The following is a 24945-nucleotide window of genomic DNA, read 5'->3' as shown; positions in this document are numbered from 1 at the left end:
TTCCTGCAGCCCCTTCAGGTACTGGAAGGTCACTATAAGGTCTCCTCAGAGTCTTCTCTTCTCCAGGCTGAACAAGCCCAATGCCCTTAGCTTGTTCTAGTGTGGAAGGTGCTCCAGTCCTCCGATCATCCTTGTAGTTCTCCTCTGGACCCATTCCAACAGCTCCATCTCCTTCTTACGTTGGGGATTCCAGAACTGGACACAGTATTTCAGATGAGGTCTCACAAGAGAGGAACAAATGAACGGAATCACTTTCCCTCGCCCTGCTGGCCACGCTGCTTTTGATGCAGCCCAGGACACGGTTGGCCTTCTGGGCTGCGAGTGCCCATTGCTGGCTCATGCCGAGCTTATTTCAGGCTGGATATCAGAAAAAATTCTTCACGGAAAGAGTCATCGGGCACTGGCAGAGGCTGCCCAGGGAGGTGGTCGAGTCACCTTCCCTGGAGGTGTATAAGGAACGGTTTGATGAAGTGCTTAGGGACATGGTTTAAGGGAGTGTTAGGAATGGTTGGACTCATGATCCAGTGGGTCCTTTCCAACCCAGTTATTCTATGATTCTGTGATTCTCATCGACCAGCAAATGTATGTAGTGAATCTGATATATCAATCTGAGATATGTAATGAATCTGAGTCTGTGTGCACAAAATTGATCTTTCTGTCACTGAAGTCTACAGAATCTGTGTCACTGACTTCAACCGGAGCATGATCACATTCTTGAACAGTTCATTAGTTAGATTATTTGTGTTATTGTTTGGAAAGGCTAGGATCTAAGAGTCAGCCCCTTCCACCATCCATCACCTCCATACTTCAGCTATTTTAATTAAAGATAGATACTTGATTATTACAAATATCAAAGCTTTTACTTTAGGCCTAGAGAAAGAACAGGCAGTGTTGTATTTGTACCATTCCCAAAAAATTATTGGCATTAGAATATTTATGGATGAAGAGCCATAAGGATATTTTCCACGAGTGATAAATTATAAGTGTCCTAGAGAAACCCGTCTTCACGTCATTTCATGGAAGCAGTGACTATGAACATCAGAATAGCTCAAGAGTCTGAGAGCATTTCTGCACCACAGACCCGACACTGAGATGGCAGCTCAGCCTGCATTTCACCCACCCTGGCACAACCAGCTTTAGCTGTGCCAACACGAATAGCATCTCCTTGCTGTGCTTCTTCTGGCTCTTCATTTCCTGTCAGTCACACAGGCTCCTGAGGATGAGTCAGTGATGCAGATGGCGTTTTGCTTTTGTACAGTATTTCATGTAAAATGAACATAGGATATTTCTTGCAATATTCTTGCAAAGGGTACATCTCTTCTACCTATTTCAAATAAGCCTTAATCAAGAATTAAAAGCTCCTTTGAGCAATCCTCTAGATTGGAACTAGATGATCTTTAAGGTCCCTTCCAACCCAAACCATTCTATGAATCCAATTCAAAACGAGTCCCTGAGACACTGTTTGTGTGTCGTCACGTACAGGCAGTGTGTGAAGGCAGATGAAAAGGACTGAAGTTCAGTTTCTGCGATTTTGTGTGCTTCATCATGCATAAATAGCTGAAAATTTGGGCAATTTTTCATGCTGGTATTTCAGAACAGCCTCTACCATAATTCTGTAAGAAACAATTATGTAGTATAGGCAAACCAGCTCTGAGAAGTGTAGTATCTCATGAAGCGTGGCGTTGTTAGAAGAAATAATCTCTTCAAGTATGAAATATCAGAAATACCCTCTTGCATGTTTTACAGTTCCAGTTCATACTGTTCTCTAAGTTTCTTAATTTATTTTAATTCAATTGATCATGTAAACTTTTATTTCTGTAACTTATCTGACTCACGTGCATGGGTTAAATGTGTTTAATTAGTAAATAGATATATACACTATTAAGAAAGTATTATTCTAATCAGCTGTACCTTAAAGAGAAGGTTAATTGCATTTTTGTCACAGTTCACAAATTCCAACCTGGTGTTTCTATGATTCTATTATTACTTGCCATTACTTACAGATCTAAATAATTGCTTGAGATATACACAATGGAAAACTTAAAATTGAAACATGTAGAAGAGGACAAACAGAACTTGATCCTACGTAGATACAAAAAATATATATATTTTATTCTTTAGTCATTTACTGTAGTACTAAGTAGGGGCATGAAATCAGATTGGCAGCATTTTGGCTTCTGTTTGAAGTGGGGGAGATAAAGCCAAAGCATTTGGAACAATGCTGAATCACACCTATTGTTACTCAGACAATTCTGTTTATTATTGATAAGGTGGTGGTTATCTACTTGGTGTGCAATATTGCCGTTCATAAATGTCAGCTACTGACATCATGCCTCGGGCACAGGATCTGCATCGTCTTCCATTCCATCCCCATTGCTCCATTAAAATCAGTAATCACATTAATACTGTGTAAACATATCAGTAAGAAACAAAACGTAAGGTACTAAATTTTCTGTGATTAAGATTATTAGAACACATCATTTCAGTTCCAGTCATGAATGTCTCAGGCAGCTATGCTTTGAATTTATAGTGTCCAGGGAATGTATATCTGTTGTGTCTTTCCCATGGTAATGTTAAGAAATGTCATAGGTCATATATGTTTCATGTGTGTGAATTTAACATCAAAAGTGCAATGAAATTCATAATTTACGTAAGCATATGCTGTCGTGCTACTTCCATTTTGATTATATTTAACATTGCTATCACTGTAATATTTTTTGCTATGTTATATTGTTAATTTTTCATAGGATTTTTTTTTCTTTCTTATACATTGCATTGCATTGCATAGGACAGTAGTGCCCATATTCTGATTTCTATAAAATACAAATCTAAATAAGAAGCACAATTATGTGTATGGAAATAATATGCCTGTCAAGAAGAATGTTTTATAATTTCTTGCAGTAGATCCATAACGTATTTTTTTATGTGAAAGCTAAAATTCTTCCTGCAAAATGCATTTGTATTAACAAAGGTGATTGTTTCAACACTAAAATCTAATGTAATGGTATCCGATCTTTCTAAATTCAATTCTAAAAATAACTCTTCAATCTTTGAAAATGAAACTTCTTTAACGACTGCTGAAGAATTTATTGCCACTCATTCTCTTTCCTCAAGTTATGACTTAGCAATCTAATTTGGAAGATAGCATTTGTCCTTCTCAGTTGATGTCAGCTGACTGCGCACTGGTAATAAAAGCACACTGAACTAAAAGGTTCTGTTTTAAGTACAAAGAAAGCATGAATTAAAGTAGTGGAGGCGAACAAATTTGAAGCCTTTTCTGGGCTGATTCTGGGGTGACTTGCAGACAAAAAATGCTGGAAAGCCTACTGGATAAGAGAAGTGATGCACAAAGTGATAACTGCCAGGGAAGAAAAGGTAGTTAAAGAAGATGATGCTCATGGAGCAGTTACAATGGGACAAATGGATTTTCCCGAGTTTTCAGAACTGTGCTTTTTGACAATATGCTCTTTTAGTAACAGTATAAAACCAAACTGCTTGAACTGTGTTACACTTCTCAGCCTCGTGATGTGAGCATCCAGTGACAAAGGTGGCCATAAAAAAAGCTGCTCTAAGATCCTGATATGTGAGCGAGGCTGTCAGTGAAGTGGTCCGGGAGAGCGGCATCAATAAAAAATGAAAGTCAAACTGAGAGTACTGAAGTGATCAGATTTGGTACAGACACTTAGCCTTTATGTTGCAGCAGTTCTGGAAGAAGGGAAATAAAGAAGTCCTCTTCTCTGAGTAGTTTGCCCACAGCTGAGTTGTTCCTATTCCATCGACACTCAGAAAAGAATTTGGATTATTGTCACGGTATTTCACAAACAATGAAATCAGCACTTTCTTTTTATTTACCTGAGCTGTACCACACTCTTACGTTCTACCAGCTGTTGCTAAGCAACCGTAACAGTAATAGTGATGTTTACCTAACGCCTCAATTTATTTTACTTTATTTTAGAATAGTGAACAAATGAAATTCACCCTGTCCTCAGTGATCTCCATCTGCAGCATGAGTTTGCATCTATGATCAATAGTCTTGTTTTAAAGGACCCTAAATCTGGCTTTAGCTCAGCGTTTTACAGTACAGGATCTTATACTCTTTAAAAGAACCTTTTAAAACACTACCTCCTATGTATTTTAAATCTGGTTTACAACTTACATTGTTTTCTTTTCTATTTAATGCATTTTCATGAATCTTAAAAAACAACTGAAGTAAATGCAAAGGAAGAACAAAGAAAATTCTGAGAACTTGATTGAACTTAAGTCATTATTTTGAAGGAAAAAGGATAAAACAACTTCATATAATCTAGTTGCATTTAACTAAGAATGTATTGTTTTGTTGAAATGAAGGACTGTCAAGCTGTAGGCTTGAGAGGGCGATTATGGGTTTCTATTCTTTTTTTTTTGTCTGTACTAGCCAGCGGCACTGAATTGATGGTGTTATAGACTGGATTTTTAAAAAAACATTAAAAGCCATTTTAAAAAAAATGTTTTCCTTCAAAGAAACATATTTTGCTGCATTTTATTTCCCCATTAACAGTGTGGATACTGATTTATTGGTCTTCTTGGACTTTACAGTATTGAAAAGGGAACATAAAATATCCTTTTCTTTTTTTTTTAATGGCAGTGTAATCCAGCTGATGTATAATATGTAGTTCAGCATTGAGAACTTCATTTAAATAAATGAAAACTTCAACATACCACCAATTAAGATATTTTGCTCTGGTGCACAGCAGAGCTACCAATATGTCAGGATTTGTTTCAGGATTTCTTGCTGAATGGTAATGTTAATCTTTAACCTTCAGGGCAATTTGATACCAGCTGTGTTTTGGATAAAGGCTTAAGTATACATAGGTAATAGCACACAAAGCTATTGCCTGGCTCTCAGAGTACTAATCTCAGACTTTAAAAACACTAGCTATTCTGTTTCATCAACACAATCGATGATTGTCTGTCCTGTGGCTAGAAGTAAAGTCTGAATTTAAAATGTTTTATAGACAGATGAAGTTGCAGTCACTTTGTGGATGTCGGCATCAGAATTTAAGGTTATTATTACATGCATTCCAGCATTTACCAGTGATTCATCTAATGTGAGATGGACTTAGTGAAGGAAAACCCTGAAGATCTTTGAGTTCTTCATGCTGTGGCTGCTGGCCAGGGCATTCTTCAGTTTTGCCAGCAAATGGCAAAAAAAAAGTGGTTAATGCTTCAGTACCAAAGTTCCGGGAAGTGTGCACGTACGTGAGTTAGAGGATTCATAATTGTAAAAGTGATGTGCTCTGAGGATGTGAGAGTTGCGTGTTTGAATTTTCCGTGTAGAAGAGAGTATTAAAATCTGTGAGAACTCTAAACATGGACTTTTATAATTAAGGACTCACAAATAAAGATAAAAGAGAGGAGATGGAGTCAGGGATTCATCTGCTGTATATGCAAAGAAAGTGATTAATGCTGGTTTTGTGCAAGCTGAGAGAGGGAGCTAAGCCCCAGGGATGGTAATTGAAGGCATGTGGATCAGTGAGATCTCACTGAGGTCTAGGGGCTGCGGGGTCCCGTCTGAAGGCTTTCCTGGAAATAAAACATGAATTATCCGTGAGCATTACAGGCCAACATTGTACAACTAAAACATTTTCTTCTTTTGAACACATCTGGAACAAGTAGCTTGCAAGAATGCCTTGCTGGGCCCATAGATAATCAGAATTTAAGGGGAAGATTAATGAAGAAGACAGCAAAAAAAAAAATGTTGGTTTTGCTGTTCCCATGCTTGAACTGTTCTTTATAGAAATTTGTATCTGTTTAATGCTGAAATATTGATAGAACAGGTTATGGAGCAAACAGACAAAATAAAAGGTAATGTCACAAGCACCACGTAGAGTTTAAAAGACAATCCATGGAAAAATTGCTGCACTGCTAATGTATTCTCCAACTTCAACTCACCTGAGATGCCCATATTTAAAGGGATCAATGGGACTTAAGGAACTAAAAGCTAGAACGCCTGAAACTTGTGCTAGAAAACTGTATGAAAGATTAGTATCGATTGACACATGGTTAAATATATATTAAAGAAGAATCAAGGTTTTATTTTTTTTAAATTATGTGCTTTCCATAACCTATTGGGGTTTTCTTAATGAGACAGCTTGAATGTGAATAAAGGTGGTTAAAATTTCCGAAAGACAATGAAAGAGTCTCCTCATTAAAGAATGTAAAAGAAACAAATCAGGTAGGGCATTACAAAGTCTGTACATTGCTTAAAGGCTAACTAAAAGTTGTACCTCAAGTATAGGAGAAAATGGCCAGTTCTTACAATGGTGGGAGTCACTGTGGCATCACAGAGAGGTCTGTGCTGGCGTCTGTTCAGCACAGTCATAAACAATCTGCATAGAGGGGTAAGCAGTGAAGTGATTGTGATGACAAGAAGTTACGAGTTAGTGAAGATGAGGATCAGCTGTGAATAATTCCAAAAAAAGGCCTTCTATGATCAGGGAAGAGGTTGCAGAATAGGGGATGCTAACTAGTTAAAGAAATTCAGAGTAGAGGAATGTGATCTAATGCACATAGTTATAAATTGTAGGAAATCTACCAAGGCAAAAAACCCGAACATTATAAATTCTAGTTTCTCATGTAAAATGAGACTAACATCACTGTAATTCTGGAGGAAAGGAATCTTAGTTATAATACATAGTGTTATTTAAAAGATTCAGAGAAAGGTGAAAAAATGACATTAGTACAAAGAACAGCTATCCAAAGTAGAACTTTTGAGCTCAGGAAAAAAAAAAAAAAAAAGCTAGAACATGATAAAGGTCAATAAGATGGTGAATGACATGGAAAGCACCAATAAGGATCATCTGTAAAAGAACTTTGCCAGAGAACTCCCCTCCCCTTCAAGATCTGCATCTTCAGAGTAGCCTTATCTTTCTCTTTAATGACTGTTGATGGATTTCTTTTCCATGAACTCATCCAGTCATCCTTTTCATACAAAAACTTAATGGAACATCAAATGAACCTACCAGATGGTAGCTGCTGAACACGTGGAAAGAAAGGGTTGTCATATTTTAGGATTCCCTCTGCAATACACTAAAGCTCCTATAAGTTAGTACCTACTCAGGGGATGACTCAGGGTTCTTCCTATATACCTCCTTTGGCTTGCTGTTGGAGGAAAGGTACTGAGCTGAAAGAGCCTTTGATCTGGCTGGGCACAACTATTGTTATTTACTTATTAAACTTACTATTAGGACTGGAACTCATATTAGAAGGGGGATATGATCTTGCTAGAACTCACTTCTCAGCCTCAGTACTAGTTGCTGCATTCCTCTGTAGCTGCGGAATGGAAGACGTTACTCACAGTCACAAGAACAATGAATGTGACTTCATTTTCATTATCATGGTTGTTCAAAATATCTTTAGCACCACTTTACTATGGTCAGGTTTTGTGCATTTTATAGTTGGTTTGTTCAAAATAGATATGTCTTGTAAAAATTGCTTTCTATGTAAATACGTATACGTATGCATATCGACATACATCTGCATATATGTACACATATATCAGTCTTTAGTCTAATACTTTATGAATTACAAGATAAGTGCTTGTCTTTCTTCTTGTTTCTTGTATATGCATTTGAAATTTGAAAAACAATCAATGAATCTGTACTTTGCTGGTTCTTATTATTTGATACTGGTAAATGACGGGGGCGGAGGGGAGGTGGGAGGATGATAAACATAGTCATGATAAATAGAAAGGCCCGGGAAAATAGAAGTCCAAGTTTTAGAAAATATTCTATAGGCTTTTACTTTTTGAAGTTTATTCAAATCTTATGACAGAGCAGTAGTTAAATTCTACTCATTCTTAGGAATTCTACCACCTATTTGACTTCAGCATTTAAGGCAAAATTGCAGCGTTTAAGCTTTTCTTCTCACTTAGGAGTCACAGTTGAGAAATGTTGAGCCTGAACAGGTGCAAATAGTGCTGGCATAGGCTATGCAAAGAACCTTTCTAAGATAGAGTAAGGCTGAAAGGAGAAGAGAAGGCTCTGAGGAGACCTTATAGTGACCTTCCAGTACCTGAAGGGGCTACAGGAAAGCTGGAGAGGGACTATTCATAAAGGCTTGTGGTGATAGGACCAGGGGGAACGGGTATAAACTGGAGAGGGGCAAATTTAGACTGGACATTAGGAAGAATTTCTTTACCATGAGAGTGGTGAGACACTGGCCCAGGTTGCCCAGGGAAGCTGTGGCTGCCCCATCCCTGGAGGTGTTCAAGGCCAGGTTGGATGCTTGGCTAGCCTGAGCCAGTGGGATGTCCCTGCCTGTGGCAGGTTGGAACTAGATGATCTTTAAGGTCCCTTCCAACCCAAACTATACTATAATACTATGAAATCAGTGTAAATAATTTTCAACTACAAGCCAAGAGCATCAGTTTTCTTAAATTACATTTTTTTATATAATGAAATTAAAAAGGCTGTCCTGAAATATCTTCCTACGGACAACATATGACAGAAAATTAATGCTAACAGGGTAGTTTGGATTCACATAAACAACGATCTGGTCTCATACTAATAAAATTTTGTCAGTTTAATACACCTTTAATATTAAAATAATTCAGTATACTGATATTGTACTCAATCAATGACTGCACGTCTTGTGAAAAATAGCAATCTTTTGGGTTTTTTTTATTTGGCACTGGGGCCAGAGCTAAAGTTAATTGTATGGGGAGTTCTTCTTTTTAGGGAGTATTCAGACATAGTCAGCCTGCATTCTCTTCTGTGCTTGCATTCAGCCCAGCAGAACTACTTAAACTCTGCTGATACTAACATTCTTTTAATATTTTCTTTTCTGTCTGGGTTCTTTGGTGACACTTTCTGCTATTAAGGCACCTATAAGAAACAAAATATTCATGGAATCATAGAATCATAGAATCACTAGGTTGGAAGAGACCCACTGGGTCATCGAGTCCAACCATTCCTAACACTCCCTAAACTATGCCCCACAGCACCTCATCCACCCATCCCTTAAACATCTCCAGGGAAGGTGACTCCACCCCCTCCCTGGGCAGCTTCTGCCACTGCCCAATGATCCTTTCCTTGAAGAATTTTTTTCCTGATGTCCAGCCTGAACCTCCCCTGGCGGAGTTTCAGGCCATTCCCCCTGTCCTGTCCTCAGTCATTTGGGAGAAGAGCCCAGCTCCCTCCTCTCCACAACCTCCTTTCAGGTAGTTGTAGAGAGCAATAAGGTCTCCCCTCAGCCTCCTCTTCTCCAGGCTAAACAACCCCAGCTCTCTCAGCCGCTCCTCGTCAGACTTGTTCTCCAGCCCCTCACCAGCTTCGTTGCTCTTCTCTGGATACGCTCCAGAGCCTCAACATCCTTCTTGTGGTGAGGGGCCCAGAACTGAACACAGTACTCAAGGTGCGGTCTCACCAGTGCCGAGTACAGAGGGAGAATAACCTCCCCGGACCTGCAGGTCACACCGTTTCTGATCCAAGCCAAGATGCCATTGGTCTTCTTGGCCACCTGGGCACACTGCTGGCTCATGTTCAGTCGCTGTCAACCGTTACCCCCAGGTCCTTCTCCTCCGTGCAGCTCTCCAGTCACTCTTCCCTCAGTCTGTAGCACTGCATAGGGTTGTTGTGCCCCAAGTGCAGGACCCGGCATTTGGCCTTGTTGAACCTCATGCCATTGGCCTCAGCGCAGCGGTCCGGCCTGTTCAGATCCTAATTAATCTCATCAGTATCCTCTTACTGGTGGTGCCTCTGCAGTGAGAAACCGCGTTTTTGTGGGATACTGCATTGCCAATTTCTATCCAATTTGCTGCCACATGTCACTGAGAAGTCTCTTCATTCCTGCTTTCCAAGTATATCCTCCTACTGTATCTTTCTTTTGTTATTTGATGCTGAATTAGTCCTTGGCAGAGGTGTAACATTTGACAGTTCTGAAGGTTTTAGACTTACATACATTGAGAAAATAAGTATTAGATAGATAGCAGCTGACCCTTTTTTTCCCAGTACTGCTCCGTTAACATGCCTCATTTCTTAATCGGGCAGGGTCAGACCTAGAAGGATGACAGTTTTCTGGGCCTGCACAGCTCTTCAAAGTCTCTTTGAGTATTGCTTAGTTCAGAAGGAAGATCTTTTTTGCAGTTGTCAGCGTGTAGCAATGAGATTGCTAGGAGATAATTCTGTATCAGATTTCTTCTAGGATTTTTATTGGGGTTTTTACTGAATGCTATGTAAATAAGTATGTATTTATATATATGCATATAAAATTAAGAGCACACCCAAATAGCAGTTCGCAGTAATCGCTTTCCTTTATGGTTATCCTATGCCTCATGTTTCTTGCGTACAAAGTGAATAGGCAGTCTATTTATTAATTGTTTCAGAAATGGAGGGTTATATATACAGGAGAATAAAAAAACCAAACCGGAGAAAAAAGAGGCGATGTGTGGGAAGAAATTTAAAATTAAACAGGAGTAAATTGCTGGCTGCCTTATTTATCATCAGAGTTTATTTATTTCCCAAGACAATAATGCCCAATAAGTTGAATCTACACTAAGGAGTACAAAGCACCTTTTGGAATAAAACTGGGAGCAATCACTGACAGCTGTAAAAATTTCTGTGAGCAGGTAGCAAGTGCCTCTGTAAAGAGGCTGCTGGGCTACGGCTATTTTGGGAGTGGGAGGGCTCACTTACTACCCCAGCAATATTCAAAGTTACCTTAAGGCAGCTGTATGGTCCTTTAAGTAATTGGGGTGGTAATTTGTTTGTCTACCTGGAAATCTGAAATGCACTTAACATATTACATTTACATACACAATTCCACATGTTCTGTTTTGTTCTTTATATGCTAGAATTAAAAAAAAAATCTGCTCCTAAATGGTGGTTCAGTCTGTGGTAGATTTTAGATGAATTGCTAACTTACACTCGACAGATCTCCTCTTTCCAACCGATCCTCTCAGACCAACTTGTGGGAAAGCTGCTGTGCAGAACAGCTTGTGGGGGGTACTTGATTTACACAGACCATCATCTGGATATGTAGCAGCTCAGTGTTAAGGTGGTGGGTGGTCACTATCATTTTCCTTTCCTGTTTTCAGAACATTATTGATGTAATAATTAAGTTATTTGAAATTACTTGTGATGCTTGTATGGCATTTCCCCTGTGATTGTAGGAAGAGGAACAAGGCAAAGTGTCTGCAAGAATGTTGACAAGTTACAAAGAATAGTACTACATAGCTGGGACTTTCTCATAGTGCAATAGATACCTTCTTCAGGAATGTTTAATAATCCCAGTGTTTTATTAAAGTAATGTGACTCAATTGGTAGATATACTAGAGAAGACTTTTTAGTTTAAAAGCCTCTTGAACCTCCTTCCTCAATCTTTTTTATCATTTCATTAGAGTTTTTTAGTATTTGAAATATAGTAGGAAATGATTACTTATTAGTTCTTTATTTTTAGCAGCAAATCCCTTTCTTAAATCCATTTTATTAAGATTTAGAAAACTCCCACAAGTATATTGACAGCACTGCTCTGAAAGATTCAGTCTCAGAGAACTACTGCTGAGAATTTAAAAATAAAATTGCAGCCTGAAATACTTTTCTGTTTTAGCTGTAACAATAAAATGCTGGGATTATGCTTGTTCTGGAGTGCTTAAAATGCAAGTAATAATCCAAGCATTACAGCGCACAGAATGTCCTTAAACTTTTCACTGTTCAAATATTTCATTAACGCTTCTTCCCAACCTCTGAGCCAGTGCAACTATTGTGTATGGGATTAATAAAATCAAGCAGGAGTTTAGCAAGAGTGTGCATTGTAAGTCAAGGTTTCTTGCTGAGGACTTCCCATTAATGAGCTACCACAGCCTCAAAAGGTCCGTAGGATGTTCAAACCACGCACAAATGCCTGCTGAGTAAACCCTCAGTATTAATTTTTAAGAATCCTAACAGAAAAGAAATTAACACTTGCCTGATCACAATACACGTGGTACTAAACATGTTACACCACAGAAATTTTGCTGCAATTTTGAATTATAGATATCTTAATGTTGGTTGCAACAGAATATGTAATATATGTGTGTCTACATTTTGTTCTGTGTGCTGAAAGTATGTTTCAGAACAGCAAAAACTCTAATATTTTAGTATTTATATCAAAACTTCATAAATGGCATTCACCAAAAACTCTGAATACTCGCTGACATTAAAACTGTCAGTCTGTTGAATTTATGGCATCAAGGCTAATGCTTAAATTTCACATTTGCTTGAATAAGTCATACATCGTTAATACTACATAACCTCAAATAATGATCCATTGCATAAAAAGATGGTAGATGTCTCAGAAAATCCAGTTATGGGGGGTTTGAATCCAAGGAGAAGAATGATATAAATGCAATTTTATGTGGTGCTTGTAATCTAGAAAAAAAAAAAAAAAAGAAGTTTACACTTATGTATGAATTTATACTGGAGGAAGAGAAGAACACCAAAACACCTATTTTTCTTTCTTCTCTTTCAGGTCAGAACTGTGGAGGCTTAGTACAAGGACCAAATGGTACTATAGAAAGCCCTGGATTTCCTCATGGCTATCCAAATTATGCGAACTGCACGTGGATCATTATCACAGGAGAACGTAACAGGATACAATTATCATTTCATACTTTTGCCCTCGAGGAAGATTTCGATATTTTGTCAATTTATGATGGACAACCACAGCAAGGCAACTTAAAAGTGAGGTAAGGGACCCTTTTTCTTTAATAATTTCTTTCTGTCTCTCTCTCTCTCTCTCTTTACCTCTCTCTTTCTCTCCTGAATATATATTCTGATGATAAGTTACAGATACGTTTATTTTCCTTAGTTCTTCTCCAGCCGAGGGTATAGCGGTACCCCAGGATCTCACAACAAAAGACACGAATCCAGGTTTCAGATTCCGATGGCCTTAGCTTGTTGACCAATAGCGTCAGTCGTGCTAAAAGTTTGCATGGTTCTCAGTCAGTTTTGGTAAAGGCCCTGAGCATGGGGGTATCCCACATTGCAGTAGCTTCTTTTTATTTGTCTTTCCCCCAATATAATTCAGCGTTGGCCCAGGGATCCTTTCCTAAAGGCATCTCTCCCCAGTCTTTGGCAAAACTCTCACTGAGATGGCCCTTTACTTTTCTGCTCTCTTACTTTTCTGTGTGAATCATAGGGCGGCTGTGGTGCTGACAATGTCCCAGGGTCTCTCGCCAAATATGACACAGAAGAAATGATGGGTGATACAGTAATTTGTGAGGCACATTCTCCTTAGTGAGTGTTAGGCAACCCCTGTAAATGCTTGCCAGATGAACTCTTTCAGGTGACAATTGCCTGCTTTGCCGATGAGTTGATCTTGGCAAATTGTTTGGCTTTGCCAAAACTGAAAGTCTTCTATATCTCTACGCAAATACAATTAAGTGATGAAGGACCTTTAAAGGTCAGAAATTGGGGTGTCCTATATGTCCAAATACCACCGAGGTTACATAGAAGCTTTTCAGAACTTTGGCTTTTGGTGCATTAATTTAATTTGTATCTTGTTTCGGGTGCCTCAGTCATTTGCGGGATTTGGCTTGCAGAGCTGGAAAGCAAACATTTCAATCGGTGCTGCTCTGTCATTTTCTGTTCAGGCATGAGATTTATGGAGCACTGTAAAACACTGCTGTCAGTTCTATTGCTGATTACTCTTTTACATGCTGCTGATTTATATTATACTACTAAAACAAATGTGGGAACATCACCAATTTGTTCCACATTTTAGTGGGTATCATCACGTATTTTTGACAAGAACAGTGTTCTGATTGATTGTTGGCTCAGTTCAAAAAGTTTTGAAAACTATGGAAGGTACACAGCTACTGATGCTTGAGTTGTTTGATATGTGTGCTTCGTTTACTGTATTTAATTGACCTTTAGTACTTGTGTCATCTTTATACAGGGATTAATATTTCTTTTTCAGTCAAACACTTTTATTATCAATAGCTATCATGCCTGCTTGTTTTACCATAACCTGTTCATAGAAAATTGTTTGAAGGAATAGCACCAACTGATGACCTGTAGGTATGAGGGTGGCAGACAGAACTTGCTAAGTATGATTTTGATCCCTCTGAATTCATCGTAATTGCCACACTAAAAAAAGAATTGCATGTCCAACTTCAAACAGTGTAACACATATTTTATTTATCCTTTCTTGCAATTAGTTACAAGAAAGTTACCTTTGTAAATTAGTCACCTTCACAAATAACATGACACGGAAGAGAAAAGAGCAAAAAAACATTTTCTGGTTTTGCAGCATGCAGAGGTTAATAACACAACTTGAAGGACAGGTTTTTATTGACATGTCTTATACTCCGTGACATACACTTTGCTGCACAAAGCAGATTCACAGGTGTACCTTCTACAATCGCACATTTCAAGTCAATTCACTCAGCAGATATTGGAAAATTGCAGTCTTGGTTTTTTAACTGACAGCATGCAAATGCAAGAGAGCGTCTCGGAACTTGTGCTTCAGGGTATGCTCCTTTTTTAGACAAAAAATACTCAACTAGATTTCAGGTAATTATATTTCTTTAGCCATCATGCAAAATCTAGAGATACTCCTTAAAAATAGCTGTTTAACTATATAGTTCTCATAGAATCATAGAACCACAGAATGGTTTGGGTTGGAGGAGACTTTAGAGGTCATCTAATTCCAACCTTCCTGTCATGGGCAGGGACACTTTCCACTAGATGAGGTTGCTCAAAGCCTCATCCAGCCTGGCCTTGAACACCTCCAGAGATGGAGTATCCATGGCTTATCTGGGCAACCTGTTCCAGTTCCTCACCACTCTCACAAGAAGAAAATTCTTCCTAATGTCTTACCTAAATCTCCCCTCTTTCAGCTTAAAACTGTTAGCCCTCACTCTATCACTGCACTCCCTGACAAAAAGCCCCTCCCCAGCTTTCCTGTAGGCCTCCTTAAGTTACTGGAAGGTCGCTATAAGGTCTCCCCGGAGCCTTCTCTTCTTTAGGCTGAACAAGCCCAACTCGCAGTCTGTCCTTGTATGGGAGGTGTTCCACCCCTTTGATCATCTTTGTGACTCCTCTATGGACTCTCTCTAACAGATCATGTTCTTCCTGTGTGGAGGACTCCGGATTACAGTACTCCAGGTGAGGTCTGAGGAGAGCAGAGTAGAGGGGGAGAATCACCTCCCCTAACTTGCTGGTTGCACTTGGTAGATGTTGGCTACTCTTCCTCTTGGCTATCACCAATCACCTGCTTATATTTCGTGTACCTCAGAAGAGTTTTCAGGAGGATCTGCTCCATGATCTTGCCAGTCACAGAGGTGAGACTGGCTGGGCTGTAGTTCCTTGGATCTTCTTTTTCTTATTTTTTTTTTTTAAATAAGAGTTATTTTTCCCCTTTCTCAGTCATTGGGAACACCATTGGACTGCTGTGACTTCTCACGTGTGATAGATAGTGGCTTAATATGATGGATAGTGGCTTACAAACTATAATAATTAAGTAATATTCATCTCATATTTTGCATACTATTTTTCAGCTGCTAAAGCAAAATTGGATAAAAATGAATAGTACATTCAAATAGTTTACCATGCTGCCTGAAAGACTTTTTTTGTATGCTTAATGTGAACCAGGATACTTTTACTACATATTGATTGTAAAACCCAAGAAAAAAGAATCGTATATAAAAGATACTGAAATGACAAGGGAAAAAAATTGCTTTAGGCTGTTTGTGTGGAGGAAGAACAGAGAAACAGGTAGTTGTAAGATGTATCTTTGGTTAGTGCATTATCAAATCATATACTGATTTAAGGGATAAATTACATATGGTAGCGATCGTAGGTTATTGTAAGGTTGGTAATAAGGACATTGAGAATAAGATAATAGCAGGAAGAAAAATGTAAACAAAAGGTATGATGCTAAAAAAAATGCTATTTTACATCTTCCTGTTTTTCTAGATAAAACACAACTATCATTCTGTCATTCTGTATAATTACTGAGATGTGGACCAAAATTGTCCTTAAGAAGATTGCTACAACTGCTTTATTTTTATCCCCATAAAGTTCATGGAACACAAAACAATATTTATGTGTGTATAAAAAAAGAGGAGTAGTGAAGTTTTAAGACTGATGCAATCACTTATAATACTACTTTGAAGGATAATGTAGTCTCAATAGTATAAACAAGCATCAGGTTAGATAATTAATTTCACTGTATATTAGAACCAAAACAGATGTCTCAGTTCTACAGTACTGAAGAAAAATTTATCATAAAGTTTAACTATTAATAGGGAAAGATTTCAAAATAGAACCAAATTCTAATCACGCTGGGAAAAGAGGTAACATGTATTTTTTATTTACATTTTAAATTGTAAAGGAGTTGTCAGTTGTTACGCGCAGTTAACCATAAACATACAAAGTTCTTATGGATGGAACTCTTGTGAAGAAGAAGTGCAAGTGTAGTGCACTGAGACAACAGTTATTACTCAGTTGTCATTCTTGTGAATTGTTTCCCTCAGTGAGAGTTACACTCAGTGATTCAGTGTAGTTCAGGTGCTACCAAATATTTATTTTGAGTTGTTTCTTTGTCATGTATTTCAGATATAAGAGTAAATGGCAATCCTTTTAACCAGAAATGAGTAACGTATCAACAGGATCTAAGGAGCAGGGACATAGGTGAGCTCTTAAGAGGCTCAATGTATAGGCAGATGTGAGTTGATAATATTGACCTCTTGGCTTGTGCACTGCCGATCGATACAGTACCTTCCACGAGCGAGCAAATTCAAAACAGGCATTTCAAGAGCTTATTGATTTCAAAAGTAATTTCAGTGACGGTTGTACTATAAACCTATTTTCCACAGCTGGAAAGAGAAAAACATTCATTAATCTTAGCATGAGTCTTGTTAGAGTGTATTTTTGCTATATGCAGAACTCCTGAACAGGAGTTTCAGAGAGTGGTGTAGGAAAACCGCAACAGGACTGGGTTGATAGAAGCGCCTGTATCAAGACCTCTGTTGCTGCAGAGGTGAGGTGGGGTGTAAGTGAGGTGTTAAGACTTTGGACTGCAGATGTTACAAACACAGTGAAGTGAGAATTTGTGTATGCAATTGCCTTCATCTCAGTTTATGGCCTGAGATTCCAATTTTTTTTTTTCTATGTCAAATATAGGCAAATACTATCATCTCTGTGTGACAGTGTCCGTTTGTAGAAGTTACTTTTTCAGCATCACGCAGTCAGAGTTAGTTATGGAAGTTCTGTGCAACATACTCTCAAACAATCTTTTTTAAAGCAATCAATTCAATCTTTTAGGCAGTCCTGAAAAGCTCTTAACAATGAAATCCAGCGAGTTTTGGTTTTTCTTACACAGAAATGCTGCTCATTAAATTGTATTATATACACTGATGGGAAGACATCAATGTACACACATGAATATTTTTTTTTGTGTATATATGCAGCTGTCAATAATGGTTATTCCGGACATACATCATATATACCATTTGGAAAAATGATTTTAAAACATCTGCTTGCCTTCACAGCTTCTTAGGCCTTCAAAGTATTATTTAGTTTATGCAGCCTCGGTGATAATACAATTGATGATGCTTGTTCCCATTAGTTGAAATAAACATTTCTTGTTTTAATGGAGCAATAATGTAATTAATGGAAGTTGCTAATGGAGTGTGCAATGAAATAAAGCTTACCGAAAATTTTCTGACCAGCATATACTCAATGTATGTTAAATAGCAACATGGTCCCTCTGCTTTCTTGAATCATGTAGAATTAATAGGAATTAAGTATGAATTCTTCACAGTATTCACTTTTCCTGGTCATGAGTACATTCTACAATTCATAATCGATCATGAAGATAAAAGCGTTCACTGAATTGCTAGTTAGTTTACTATTAAACCTCATCTGAATAAATCAACATTTATCAAATATTCAACATGTTTTAAACATTTATATTTGTTTCTTCAGAAGACAATTCCTATCTTTCTTCTTTCTGGAATCAGGAGAACAGTGAAGCAACAAGAGGGCCATCCCTGGAGGTGTTCCAGGCCAGGTTGGATGGGCCTTGGGCAGCCTGAGCCAGTGGGAGGTGTCCCTGCCCATGGCAGAAGGTTGGAACTAAATGATCTTTAACGTCTTTTCCAAAAATCCAAACCACTCTATGATTCTATGGTTCTTCTCCCTGAAATTCATACTGCTCGGGCTCCCTTTGAGGCCTGATACTGCAGCAGCATGAGCTTTGTGGGCTTTACCGTTCTTTATTTCCTTTCTTTTCTTCCCCATGAAAATGTGGGGGGTTTACCTTTTTAGCACACATAATTTTCCACAAGTTGATTTCAATGGATAGGGTTTTTGAGTGTGTGTGAACTGGTGATTTTGTCAAGAAAACAGTATAGGAATGAGTATAACACCCAACTTTATTCCAGTTGAAGCTTATCTAGACCACAGCACAAAGTAACAAAAGTGGAGGTAGTGTTCAACTTTGCGAAACAAGCTTATTGAATAATTACAGGAGTAAAATACTGGTATTTTATACTTCTCCAAGAAAAGGAAAAATATTATTGTGTGATTATGCAAACGATTACTGAGTTCCTGCCAACAGAGATGTTTATGAATGACCATTGTTCCCCTTTTTATGTTTAATCAGATTTTTTCATGGCTTTTTCACCTATTAAAGTATTAGGAAGAAAGAATCTTTTATAGTGCAGAGCTAAATTGTGATTCATTTTATGTCATGAAGCTATTATAGGAAAGAAAGGAAATTATGACCTGATCAGCTAAATGCTGACAGATTCTGCCGACAGCAAAAAAAGCATGCAATGGAAGGAAAGATAATTTATGTGTGCAATACTGGAAGGTTCAAGCTCGTATATGGCATTTTTTTTAAACAGGATAAAAAACAATTATCCTGTTCCCAAATTTTTTGGTTTCCCAATTCAAAATCTAAAGCTTGCTACTTTTGCTGGAGAGCCTACATACTGAAATAGTTTAATTAAAAATTTATTAAATGTAAAGTCAAATAAGGAGTCTGCTTCCTAACAACAAACTATTTCACCAAATATTATAGGCCATAGTAATTACATGGTATAGGCCGATACTAAATAATGGTCAATTACAAAAGAATATAAGACTTCTTTTTTAACTTGTTTGAACTTCCACCGAAGAAAATGTTTCACTTTTAAGGTACTATTATTTCTTCATTTAGATTCATTTAACAAATCAAAGCAATTCATGAAATTATACTAAAAAAATCTGCGTCAGTGGCCTGTAATGCAGTTGTTTAAGTCATCATGGTTTTATTTAAAAACGAATATGACATTCATCATAAAGAAAATATAGCTGTACGCTATTTCTTTACTATCTGTTGAGGCAGACTTTTTTTTCATCTACAACTGACCATAGTGCATCTTCAGAGCATTTACAGGTCCATTGCCTCTTCTGTATTTATCAAACCGGACCTGTATAAGTAGCAGCAGTGATTTTGTGCATTTGTTTGTAGTGTTTCACCATCAAAAGTATTACTAGTAAGGGACTCAGAAGGGGATGGTTTAGATGCGGCTCCATAAAATGTTAATTTCTACAGTTTTAGAAACTTTAACATATGTTAGGTTCCCTATCTTACTGTTTCAGATCTATACAACTAAATATGATTTAAGGGGATCATTAAAAAATGGTGTATAAATATTTCTCTAATATAACTCAGCATTTACAGATACCTTATAACAGAGGACTGAGAAAGACAGTTTATTCTTTATGAGTAGATTTTAAGTGTTTCATGACAGTATTCTAGACTAGATCTTTGATTTTGTATAAGGGGTATACATTTGCCTCCCTTGTTATTTGTTATTTTGTATAATTATATTACAAATAATTAGTTATTCAGTTTGAAATAGTCATATTTCTGGTCAGAGTAAGCCAAATACCGATACATTGCCTGATTTTGTATTAGTTATTTTACCAACTAGAACACCTTAGTTATACATTATCCAGTATTTAAGCTACATAATCACAGAAAATTACAGTTTGTTGGTGTGGGTATGGATGTGTGTGAATCTGAGTTTCAGAGAGCTCAGCTAACATCTTTTACCTGAAATCTCAGAATAAGATTTAAATGTTACTTCAGTATTGGCCAAGTATATGAAAATTGTCTTCCCTAGCATAATGTCTGCTTGATGTATACAGAGCTTATGCGATCTATGATATATTATGAAAAGCTTCTTTGGTCCTCTCAGACTCTGATGAGTTTGTAATAGAAATACAAATACTTTTAAGATTTTTTAGAACACTGCTCAGTACACAATTGGGTGTTCTGTACTTTTTATGAGTTTAATTTTTTCTTTTCCCTTCATTTGTGACGGTTTCTGAAGCCTCTAACACCACCCACTCCCCACCCCCCACCTTTGGCATAATAACAATATATTCAGATTTTGACACTTAAGTAAATATGATAATTTCCCATAAGGTTTATCATTCATTTTGTTCTCAAAACTCCTTAGGAATGGGATACTAGAATCCGTTAAGAATGCAGATAAACACAATTTGGGGAATTACAGCTCTTAAAAGTTAGAAGCACCTTAAAAAGTCATTTAGTGTATCTTTGTGACACAATTGATGCCAAAAAAATCAAACAACTTTCCAATTAGACAGGAAATAACATCAACTTGATTGTTGCTTGTGTAAGGAGTGTTTACTCTTAAATACGTTAATTTTGGAGAGTGAGGGCAATTACGTAGCTTTATTATCTGTCACCTAAATATATGTTACACAGGCAGTGAACAGAAAGCAGTTTTATATCAGTCTTTCTGCATCTCTCATCTTGTTCAAAAAGAGACTCCTTTTTATTTTAGATGATACATACTGAAATGACGTAATTATGTATAGAGACCCTGCTGACCAGCATCTCTAAACACTGTGCACACAACGCCTATTACAACAGCTCTTGGTCAGGGATCAGTCAGTTCCCTTTCTTTATATTCTGACTGCAAGCTAATAATTAAATTATAGCCTTCAGAAAATTTGCAACTAAACATCTCAATAAGAAAAAAAATCCAGTTGTCAAAACCTGACCCTTTTTTAAGATTTGTTATTGTATATCCTTATTATGGTTTTTTTTCAGAGTTTCTATATAACTGTGATGATTTTTTAATCAGTATATAACCTGTATGCTACAAAGAAATTTTGACTGTTTGTTTGTTTTAGAGGGGGAAAATATTTTAGCTGTTAACTAGGTGGCAAATTTAAGGAAAAATACCTTTATAAAATGTAATAATTAGTTGACCACATTTCCGATCCATGCAATTAAATTAAGCTGTGAATCATGTTCTCTTGCCATCACCTGGTAATTACCTGCCTGTCTTAAATGAGTCTTGTGATTATTGGCTATAACATAACCTGGTTTTGAGTCACCTTATACTGGACCAGGGAGTAGCAGTCATGGGGCAGCATCGTAAATATTCAGACATTGGAGGGGAAATCTGCAGTCTCTGCTCTGAATTGCTGCAGTGGAAATTCAGCATCCTCTTCTCTGCGAGCCGGTCACACACAATCAATTTCGCTAGTAAAACAAATTTTGTAGACAAGCATTCTCATAACCTTGCAGCCTCTGGTATTACTCAGTTTTCATCCTGTTCATATTCACAGGAGCATCTGCTGACATTGTTAGGAGCCTTGGGTTTTGACAGTGGCGTTTTTCACACTTAATGGAGACTAAAATTTACTTCTGCTAAAGTCCTGGGTTATTCCTTTCATTTGGGTGAAAACTATGAGTGCTTATCTCCATTGGACCCAATGAATCTATTAAGAATACTAACTCATCAATTAATGAGTCTCACTAACTGACTAGAATCATATATGAGATGTGATATGACACTAAACAAAAAGGAAGCAAAAGTGAATTTTTATAATAGGTCCCATACCACTTAACAGGGAAAAACACCTTTAGAAGGCTTCTTGCTGCTGTTGAATGTCTACTTTTTTTGGTGATTTATCAATGTTTTCTTCCATCTGCTGACCTAATTGATATGTTGCTGCCTTTCAGCTAAAAGATAACTTAAGAAAAACCTAACTCTTTGCTTATCTCTCACCCCCAGCAACACACACCTCTGCACTGTGGTTTTCTTTGCAGAATTATGTGATCGGCAACACAAAAGAAAAGCAAAATGGCAAAGAAAAGAAAATAACAGATGTCAGTATTAGACTGTATGTTTGTCTTAGTTGCTAAGACAAGGTAGTTCTCTAGGCTTCTCAAGTTAAATATAAGGCCAAAACCAATACAAATTAATAAACACTGTTTTTAATCCATTTAATATTTTTAATTTCTTGAGATAATTATTTAATTAAAGAATATGTGCAAAAAAGGCTGTTATAGGACTCCTTGTTGAGAACATTAAAGTTAAGCCAAATAAAAAGCACACAAAACTTGATGTTAAAACTTGCATTTTTCAATTTACATTTGAACATGGAAGTTAAAATTCCCATAGGTATAATTCTTTTTTTTTTTAAAAAAACCACTCATTTTAGCAAATTTCTTGTAGAATATTGAATTACAGAACAGCAAAGCACTATTTAAGCCGATAATTAAAACAATGTAAAATATTGTTTTACAATACACACAGGGGACACAATAACCACATTGATCCAGAAAAAAAACTTATTGATAAGTGTTCTTGGAAATATACATATAGGTGTTAAACTTTCCATTACTCAAAACATAGCCTCCTAAATGTTGCCTGCAAAAATGTTCTCAAAGTATTTGTGAGTACCTGTCTACCTTTCAACACAACTTTCAGCTGAATTTTATCTCTTGCTTTCCGCAGTGACAACATGACATTAAGATTTTCTTAATAACCCATTCCTTGCCACTGGAACTTAGCTATTTTATTGAGCTATGTGGTGGACAGGGAAAACCTTTCACACTAGAGGGCTCACAGACAGAATAGCAAGAAGACAGTGGGGTGCATGAGGTAAGGAGATGAGAACCAAGGAATAATGTCAGGAAACGGTGTGACCAGCAGGTCCAGGGAGGTGATTCTCCCTCTGTACTCGGCACTGGTGAGACCGCACCTTGAGTACTGTGTTCAGTTCTGGGCCCCTCACCACAAGAAGGATGTTGAGGCTCTGGAGCGTGTCCAGAGAAGAGCAACGAAGCTGGTGAGGGGGCTGGAGAACAAGTCTTACGAGGAGCGGCTGAGAGAGCTGGGGTTGTTTAGCCTGGAGAAGAGGAGGCTGAGGGGAGACCTTATTGCTCTCTACAACTACCTGAAAGGAGGTTGTGGAGAGGAGGGAGCTGGGCTCTTCTCCCAAGGGACAGAGGACAGGATAAGGGGGAGTGGCCTGAAGCTCCGCCAGGGGAGGTTCAGGCTGGACATCAGGAAAAAAATTCTTCACGGAAAGAGTCATCGGGCACTGGCAGAGGCTGCCCAGGGAGGGGGTGGAGTCACCTTCCCTGGAGGTGTATAAGGAATGGGTGGATGAAGTGCTTAGGGACGTGGTTTAGGGAGTGTTATGAATGGTTGGACTCAATGATCCAGTGGGTCCTTTCCAACCTGGTGATTCTATGATTCTATGAAGGAAGGGGAATAGATACCAGAAGCAATGTGTTGAAAAGATTATAATTATGCTAAACCATGTATTTAGGCACATACAATTAATTTAACTCATTGACAGAAAGGCTATAATCTTGTCTCTCCTCTATGCCTACTGTGTCAGGTGGCCCAGGACTGTTTTTGTCCCATGTCATTGAAGAATACGTCTGAACTATTAATTTTGATACAAAATATAAAAACATGGGAAATCTGGTTGAGAATTCCTCTTTTGTAGCAAAGTAGATGTATTATCAATCACAAGTAGGAGGTTTTTAATGTAAAATTTTATTTATTAAACTTTGATACGTCTTTCAACCAAAATAGCCACAACAGATAGGCTAGAGAATTCACTTGAGAGGCACGGAAATCCAGATTTACTCTCCTGAGTTGCATGGTTAGTATGAAGGTCTTGGTAGTGGTAACATCTTTCTGAGCCTCATGGTCTCCCTTTGGAGCTGCTCTACTTTATCTAAATAATTAATCAATTATAGTATCAGAAAGAAGCAGTGATTTGGTGCCACATTGTAATAAGGATTCTCTGAGATTGTAAGTGAGACTGATTGCTCCTATGGCTTTTTCAGGTAAAATCTTGAGCCCTGGCCATCAAGCTATAGACTACTTCATGGTTGGATTTATCTTCGTTTTTTTAAAGAGAGACTATGCAAGACCTGGTATTAATGGGAAAACGGCAGCATACAGCTGTTTTTTGGGGTTTGGGTTGTGGGTTTGGTTGTTTTTTTCTTTTTTTTTTGTGAGGTGGAAAAACTCTTTTGCATTGTGTGATTAACTCCAAAAACTCCTAACTTTAAAAACACTTTATGCCTAAGATGGAATGCATTGTTCTAAGTAAACAACTGCAAATGATCTCCGAGTTACAACCTTCCTGTTACTTGCTGAAGGGTCAGGTCCAGTGCTGCATTGGGAACACTTCTTACTAATCACCAAACGAGCTTAGGAAGCTGGGAAGAATGTAACCCCAAAATCTCACCAAATATTTGGTTTATTAGGCCCTTCGTTAGTTTACATTTTTTTTTAAGTGTATTGATCTGCTTTTCCCGCAGAAACAGACAATTCATTTAGTTTATCCTAAGTGAGCATCTTACCTAATGACTCCCGACTTCCCTGATAGTCAATACAGAGAAACAGGCAATTCTAAAGTCATTTATCTAATTTGTGTTATACATCAATTTTAGGTTGAGATTAATTATACCACAGAAAAGCTTGTTCTGTTCATCGGTCATGAAGATTTAATTCTGAGTAAATTCCAGAAAATATTTTTCCTGTCATCAAGGAGATGAAATGGGCATAGCCCATGCTTTCCTTGCGCCTCCTTATTTTGAAAAGCAGCTGCATGACATAAAAGATACTGTGAAAAACTTCTA

The 24945-nt window shown here is 37.6% G+C and overlaps 1 protein-coding gene across 1 annotated transcript in view; it reads left to right on the top strand.

The window, feature by feature from the left end:
* Positions 1-24945, top strand: part of CSMD1 (CUB and Sushi multiple domains 1) — a 1155040-nt gene that overhangs the window by 211879 nt on the left and 918216 nt on the right. Inside the window, exon 2 of the mRNA XM_054063646.1 lies at positions 12487-12703. Within this exon, the coding sequence (XP_053919621.1) occupies positions 12487-12703 (217 nt within the window). The remainder of the gene's footprint in view (positions 1-12486; positions 12704-24945) is intronic.

This window comes from Cuculus canorus, chromosome 3 (assembly GCF_017976375.1).
Source record: "Cuculus canorus isolate bCucCan1 chromosome 3, bCucCan1.pri, whole genome shotgun sequence".
NCBI lineage: Eukaryota > Metazoa > Chordata > Aves > Cuculiformes > Cuculidae > Cuculus > Cuculus canorus.
The sequence above is the reverse complement of the archived record's forward strand: the minus strand, read 5'-3'. Positions and strand labels throughout refer to the sequence as shown.